This window comes from Tiliqua scincoides, chromosome 15 (assembly GCF_035046505.1).
Source record: "Tiliqua scincoides isolate rTilSci1 chromosome 15, rTilSci1.hap2, whole genome shotgun sequence".
In the NCBI taxonomy this organism is placed as follows: Eukaryota; Metazoa; Chordata; class Lepidosauria; order Squamata; family Scincidae; genus Tiliqua; species Tiliqua scincoides.
In genome coordinates, this window is record NC_089835.1 from 4,332,321 (window position 1) to 4,339,820 (window position 7,500).

The 7,500-nt window shown below is 51.9% G+C and overlaps 1 protein-coding gene and 1 pseudogene across 2 annotated transcripts in view; both read right to left on the reverse strand.

Moving 5' to 3' along the window:
- Positions 1–7,500, reverse strand: part of ADAMTSL4 (ADAMTS like 4) — a 24,000-nt gene that overhangs the window by 15,814 nt on the left and 686 nt on the right. For both annotated transcript variants that reach the window (XM_066610294.1, XM_066610295.1), the window contains exons 1-2: positions 7,489–7,500; positions 5,809–5,911 (exon numbers count right to left, since the gene is read on the reverse strand). The exon at positions 7,489–7,500 is cut by the window's right edge and continues 686 nt beyond it. In XM_066610294.1, the coding sequence (XP_066466391.1) occupies positions 5,809–5,911; positions 7,489–7,500 (115 nt within the window). The remainder of the gene's footprint in view (positions 1–5,808; positions 5,912–7,488) is intronic.
- On the reverse strand, positions 3,831–3,947 carry LOC136635371 (5S ribosomal RNA; annotated as a pseudogene).

The window sequence follows — 7,500 nt, forward strand, 5'->3', positions numbered from 1 at the left end:
ATACCATGATCTTGGAAGCTAAGCAGGGTCAGGCCTGGTCAGTACTTGGATGGGAGACCGCCTGGGAATACCGGGTGCTGTAGGCTTATACCATACATAGTCTTTCAAGACTGAAGGTTGCCAACCAGGTGTGCCACAATGATTTGCTGCACACTGACTTGAAGAAATCGGTACATGGGGAAGTGGGTTTGGTATTGTTTGAACATGCTTGCCGAACTCTTTACCTCCCCCACCCCACTGCCATGTCCTCTCTCTTTTTCCTTCCGCTCTACCTCCCTTCCATTTCACAAACCCGTGGAACCGCCTGACACTTGATGGACTGATAGGCAACATATATATATATATATATATATATATATATATATATATATATATATATTTTAAAAGGACAAAACTACGTTGCCAAAAAGAAAGAAAGAAAAAAAAGATTTTCAGCAGCTATTTGGGTTATCAAATACTCTAGCTGCTAACTACCCTGCAAGAAGCTGAGCTCCTGCAGTTTGCAAACAGGGGTAAATATATAGAGAGAAAGTATGATGGTCTTTTTTTCTGGTTATTATAAATAAACTATTATTTCTTTCTAGATCACCTTTTTTAGAGTCTGGTCAACATAGGTGGGTCCTGATAGAGAACTGTTTTAAAAAGTGGGTCCAGGTGCTAAAAAGTTTGGGAACCACTGCAAAAAGAACACGGAGGCGGTGGGTATTAAGAGTTCCGACAAGGAGGACTAGAACCTTGAAACATGTATAGGGCATCAACAGAGAGGAACGTGTGTGTGTGTAGACACACACAGAGAGAGAGAGAGAGAGAGAGAGAGAGAGAGAGAGAGAGAGAGAGAGAGAGAGAGGCTTCTGTCACATGGCTTTCCTTGACAGAAAAGAAATAGTAATCGAAAAGGGCCCAGGGATCATTAAGACAGTGAGGACTAGAGACCTGAAGTAGGTCCAAATTTTGGCACTGACGTATCAGGTCCATGTGTTATTTCACCTGCCCTGGAGATCTTGGGAACTGTGGTTTGGGTGCAGACAATTCCCTGTCTCAGACCCCTAGAAGACCCCTTCCCATAACTGCCACGGCTCCTTGGGACACAGTGAGAGTCAACAGGATTGGTTTTAAGCCTGTGTTGTAGTCCTGCTCTTGAGGAGACGGGAGGCCAGCCCTGAGGACTAGATGCCTAGAAACTGCTGCAGCCTGACCTCTGCATTACAAACCCCATCTCAGGCCTTCAGAAGACGGGCTTCCTCAGCCCAGCAGAAACTGACCTTCTGGGACACAAAGGCCTTTTCGCAGCCAAGAGTTTTTTTTTCCACATTTTCCAGAGTTTATTTTAAAAGGCTGAGGATGGGAAGTGAGGGAAGAAGCCCGTGTAGCTCCCTTTGGGGTTTCTCTGCCACGGCACGGCCATCTCACCCCCCACCCTCCCCAGCTGCTGACCCGTGTAAGGCGAGCGCCGTCCTGAATGAAGCTGTCCGTGGAGGGAGAGACAAAGGGTCTTTTTGTGCTCCCTGGTCCCTCGGCCTTAAAAACACAAACATTGGCACTAGATATAAATGAGAAGGCAGGCAGAGGGGAAAGGAAGGAGAGACAGCTTGGATCTCTCTGTCGGCAAGCCTCTGTTTACCCAAGAATTTTTGAACCCGAGGGGTGGAAATTCACTGGTTGTTTAGCAGGAAACCGTCTCTAAACGGCACCGACACAGGGATGGGCAGCTCCAGCGATTTATTTCCCAGCCCGAAAAAAATGTGGGACTCAAGCATTCCCAGAAATCCTGCTGAAATCCAACCACCCTCTGCCCCCCTCGGTTGTGTAGGGGACTAGTTGCAACCGTTGAGTGAGTAAGGGGAAGGAATGCATTCTGTACATGGTCAGAGGTGCTGCCTTTAAGAACATAAGAACAGCCCCACTGGATCAGGCCATAGGCCTATCTAGTCCAGCTTCCTGTACCTCACAGCGGCCCACCAAATGCCCCAGGGAGCACACCAGATAACAAGAGACCTGCAAGGCCTCCTGGGAATTGTAGTTTAAGAACATAAGAACAGCCCCACTGGATCAGGCCATAGGCCCATCTAGTCCAGCTTCCTGTATCTCACAGCGGCCCCCCAAAAGCCCCAGGGAGCACACCAGATAACAAGAGACCCCATCCTGGTGCCCTCCCCTGCATCTGACATAGCCCATTTCTAAAATCAGGAGGTTACGCACAAACATCATGGCTTGTACCCCGTAATGGATTTTTCCTCCAGAAACTTGTCCAATCCCCTTTTAAAGGCGTCCAGGCCAGTCGCCATCACCACATCCTGTGGCAAGGAGTTCCACAGACCAACCACACGCTGAGTAAAGAAATATTTTCCAAGGAATTCCCCTACCTCACCGGGAAACAGGTCCCAGACTCAATCCCAAAAAATTGTGGCTGAGTGGGCTGTGGGAAATGGCAAGTTACCAACCCCCCACTCCCCAGCCTCTGGCTACGAATTCTATAACCCTATACTGCCAAGTTAAAAGGCTCAGGCAAATATGGAAACGTATAGGACTTGTCTTAGGGTCCCCAGGGCTTTATGGTTATGCCACACGTTCTGGGGCTCACCCCCAACTGGAGATCACATCTGAATCTTTCTGGGAGTGAGGCTGGCAATGGCTCTTCTGGGGTGAGCAAAACACCCTCTGTACATGCTCCAGAGGCCCCTCTTGTTTATTACTCCCTGAAAGGTGTAAAGGCTGAGTGCTGCCCCGCCCCCCCAGGTGTTGCACTACGGCTACAGTTAATCTCTAGCAATCCCCAGCTCAGGTCTCGAAGCAGCCTGCCAGTCAGGTAGTTAATACTAAGCTCTGGGTTGGTTGGTGGTTGGCAACCTTCAGTCTCAAAAAACTATGGTATAAACCTACAGCGCCCGGTATTCCCAGGCGGTCTCCCATCCAAGTACTAACCAGGCCTGACCCTGCTTAGCTTCCGAGATCATGGTATAAGCCTACAGCACCCGGTATTCCCAGGCGGTCTCCCATCCAAGTACTAACCAGGCCTGACCCTGCTTAGCTTCCGAGATCATGGTATAAGCCTACAGCACCCGGTATTCCCAGGCGGTCTCCCATCCAAGTACTAACCAGGCCTGACCCTGCTTAGCTTCCAAGATCATAGTACAAGCCTACAGCACCCGGTATTCCCAGGCGGTCTCCCATCCAAGCACTGACCAGGCCTGACTCTGCTTAGCTTCCGAGATCATGGTATAAGCCTACAGCTCCCGGTATTCCCAGGCGGTCTCCCATCCAAGCACTGACCAGGCCTGACCCTGCTTAGCTTCCGAGATCATGGTATAAGCCTACAGCACCCGGTATTCCCAGGCGGTCTCCCATCCAAGTACTAACCAGGCCTGACCCTGCTTAGCTTCCGAGATCATGGTATAAGCCTACAGCACCCGGTATTCCCAGGCGGTCTCCCATCCAAGTACTAACCAGGCCTGACCCTGCTTAGCTTCCGAGATCATGGTAGAAGCCTACAGCGCCCGGTATTCCCAGGCGGTCTCCCATCCAAGTACTAACCAGGCCTGACCCTGCTTAGCTTCCGAGATCATGGTATAAGCCTACAGCACCCGGTATTCCCAGGCGGTCTCCCATCCAAGTACTAACCAGGCCTGACCCTGCTTAGCTTCCAAGATCATAGTACAAGCCTACAGCACCCGGTATTCCCAGGCGGTCTCCCATCCAAGCACTGACCAGGCCTGACTCTGCTTAGCTTCCGAGATCATGGTATAAGCCTACAGCTCCCGGTATTCCCAGGCGGTCTCCCATCCAAGCACTGACCAGGCCTGACCCTGCTTAGCTTCCGAGATCATGGTATAAGCCTACAGCACCCGGTATTCCCAGGCGGTCTCCCATCCAAGTACTAACCAGGCCTGACCCTGCTTAGCTTCTGAGACCAGACGAGATCGGGCATGTGCAGGGTAACAGCTCTGGGTTAGGGTAACTTGTATGGTGCAGGCTGGTTGAAAGGAAATCCTGAGCATGTTAGGAGTTCCCCCAGCACTGTCTGCCTCCCCCACAGCCTGCCAGCAGAGGGTGCTGGAATCACTCCCCCCCCCCCAGTGGCTTGGGTGGGAGCATACAGGGGTCTTTGGTCACATATATTACGATTTTGCTCCCCCCCCTACCCTTCCAAGCCAGGAGATTTCCAAGGTTTAATGTCTCAAGAGTACACAGTGGTTTGGCCCCCGGCCAGAGGTTGACATCAGCTCAAGAAGTCACTAAGAAGCACAGGATAGGAAAAGGCGGGCAGAAATTTGGGCCAGTGGGGTTCACATCCTCCTGACTGGGAGGTTTCAATGGTCACCTGGACCAACAGCCAACAATTGAGGCCTCCCCTCTGCTTAGCCCCTTCTTGCAGTTCCCAGAGGTTTCCTACCTCTGCCCACGGCCATTCCATTTTGTGACCCTCCTTCCAGAGCCACCGTCGGACCCAGGCCCTTCTGTGAAAGCCTCCAGTCTTGTGCTAAAACCATTTAGAATGCCAGGGGCCATCGCCGCATCCTGTGGCGGTGAGTTCCACAGCTCCACACAACGCCGGGTACGATGGGCCTGGCTGTCTAAAAAATCTTCACTGGCAGCCGAGTTTCAGCACCCGGAGAGCCAAAACTATTATCCATGTAACTGATCAATCTCAATCGGTTTGTTTTTTGACACCTTCCCTGCGGATCCCTGGTCAGCAGTTACTTTTCAACAGGCACCAGTAATGTGGGGTTAGCAGCATTAGATCCACCCCACTGACTGGCCCCACCCGGAGCCAAATGAACTAGCCCAAAGGCTCCTGGACCCCTTCCTTCCTACCTGAAAACCAGCAGCCTCTTGAGAAGGCAGACTCCAACTTTTCAAGGGCTGTGATATTGAGCCACCGAAAGGAACAGACTCTTCCCGACCTATTCACTCAATCCGTCTTTTTAAAGCCTGTCGCCCTCCCGACATCCAGTGTCACAGAGTTCCACAGGCAGAACGAGGCCTGCTCTCACAGAATATGCACGATGGATTAATCCGCTTGGCTGCTGTCGGCAAGGTGGGCTTGAACGGGCTTGCTTTACTCCGACCCCAGTCCATGAACCCCAGAAACCCCCTCCAAAACACCCCCAGCTTCCCCACAAGCTGCCAACAGGCCTGCAGCTCTTGTGCTAAGCTGCCTTGTCCTTCCACTGACCCCTCCAAAGCCACTTACGTCAGTTCTTGATAACCATCCAGCCACCACCTGCTGATATCAACTGATGAGCCGGGGGGGAGAGGGGGGCACTAGCAACCTTCTTTTCTCTCCCACCCCCCACGATTTCCAGAGACCGAGCTGTTGCTGTCTGTGGAAGATCACTGTGCATGTAGGGGAGGGAGGGAGAGTAGCCCAGGCTTGTGGCATGACATGGGCTTGTGGTCTTGCTTCCAGATCGATGGAGAGTTGGCACTGGGTCCAAGTGGCAGAGCCAAGACTGGGCCATAGAGGAGCAGGCTGGGGAGGGCGTAGTGTAGGCTTCCACCCAAGGGCAGGGAAAGGTATGGAGAAACCTAGCAAAACGCTCAGAACCGCGACCTCCTGCCATTCTTGGGAACGGCCACGGGGAAACCATCAGCGTGCCTGGCACCTGACGAGGGACAAGACTAGCGGGAGTACCTCTGTGCCCCTGCGGAACTCACCGGCACAAGATTGCCACTGGTGGTTCAGAAGGAGGGGGGAAAAAAAACACCTATAGAATTGCTGCTGCTTTCCACGGCAGGTATTCTTAAAGGCTGTGCCCGGAAAACAAAAAGGATTTGGCAGCCTTGAAACCACACAGGCTGAACTCTTACCGTCCGTAAAGGGCTCCCAGCGGTAGAGACGACCCATGAATTCTTGGTTGTTGTAGGCTGCACACTGGACCGCGCGGGGATCCGGGCGATTGGGGAGGCACGGCTGAGCAAGAAAGAAGGAAGGCCGGGGGGGGGGAGAGGAAATTCCCAAATTATTACTTTTTCCAAGGCAAGGCTCTTGCTAAAGCAATAAACATCAGCACACACACACACACACACACCCCAGCAGAAGCATTGCCAAGCCTCTGTTTCACGTCTGCAAGAATTTCAGCCAGTCCTAGGCCCAAAGCAGGCTCCAGTTTTGGGGTGACGACAGGACTCTTCTGTGGTTGCCCAGCAATGAACCAGAGACAGCCTGAACCCTGAGAGCCAGGGTGGTGTAGTGGTTTGGGAGGTGGACTTAGACCTGGATGATCCAGGTTCAAATCCCCCCTCAGCCACAAAGCTTCCTGGGTGACCTTGGGCCAGTCACTTTCTCTCAGCCTCACCTACCTCACAGGGTTGTTGTGAGGACAAGAAAGGGGGGAGGAGCAGCTGTGTAAACCGCCCTGAGCTCTTTGGAGGAAGGGCGGTATAAAAACGTGAAAAATAAATTAAAATAAAATAAAATAAATAAACTGGGGACAGAACCAGGGGACATCCACTGGAACCCACCCACCAGAACCAGGGGACATCCACTAAAACTGAGTGTTGAGAGAGTTAGAACAGACAAAAGAAAATATCTCTTTACCCAGCATGCCATTAGTCCTGCGGAACTCCATGCCACAGGATGGGGTGATGGCACCTGGCCTAGACGCCTTGAAAAGGGGATTGGACAAATTTCTGGAGGAAAAGTTCATCACGGGTTACAAGCCGTGGTCGGTAGAAGGAGGGGTACGTCAGAATGCCAGGTGGGCACCAGGATGCAGGTTATCTTGTGTGCTTCCTGGGGCATCAGGTGGACCACTGTGAGATACAGGAAGCTGGACTAGAATGGACCTTTGGCCTGATCCAGCAGGGATGATGTTCTGATGGGTACTGAGGTATTGTTCTGATGGGTATTGAGGTATCTGCTGGGTATTGAGCTATTGCGGTAGACTGCCCCTGAACACAGAGGTTCCACTCAGCTGCCATCACACCTAATGGCCAGTGATAGATTTTGTTTTGTCCTCTGTGAATCTATCTAATCCCCTTCCAGAGCTATCTGTGTCACTTAGCTCTGTCAAGGGAACCCGTCCAAACACAAAAATTAATTAAGCAGCTCCGTCCCCCGTCCCCCCCGCAAGTCTTTGCCAGGTAGAATCTTGGGTATTTTGTTTTGTACCCGTGATGGGGCAGCCTGGCGAGGTTGCCAGTAGGCCAATTATGAAGACATTTGGGAATTAATCTCCAGATCAAGTCGGAAATTCAGCCAAGGGGTTTTTATCATCCGTCCACTTCAAAGAGCTGGGAAACAAGGACTGCTTTGTGCGCAGGGGGAACTGAGGCCCAGAGAGGGGTTCCGGCTTCTTTCAGAGAGAGAAATGAAATGGGGACCGCTATTTAGGGCATTCCTTTTCGCCTCTGGATAAACAGGTTTGGCAGGGATTGCTTGGAAAACCTGCAAAGCCTGTTTCACCAGAGCCGGCCCTTGTGCACCCCACTAGGTCAGGGCGACAGACACCCCACAAGGTCCACAAAACAAGCCACGCTTGTCCTCACCTCTTGCCTGCA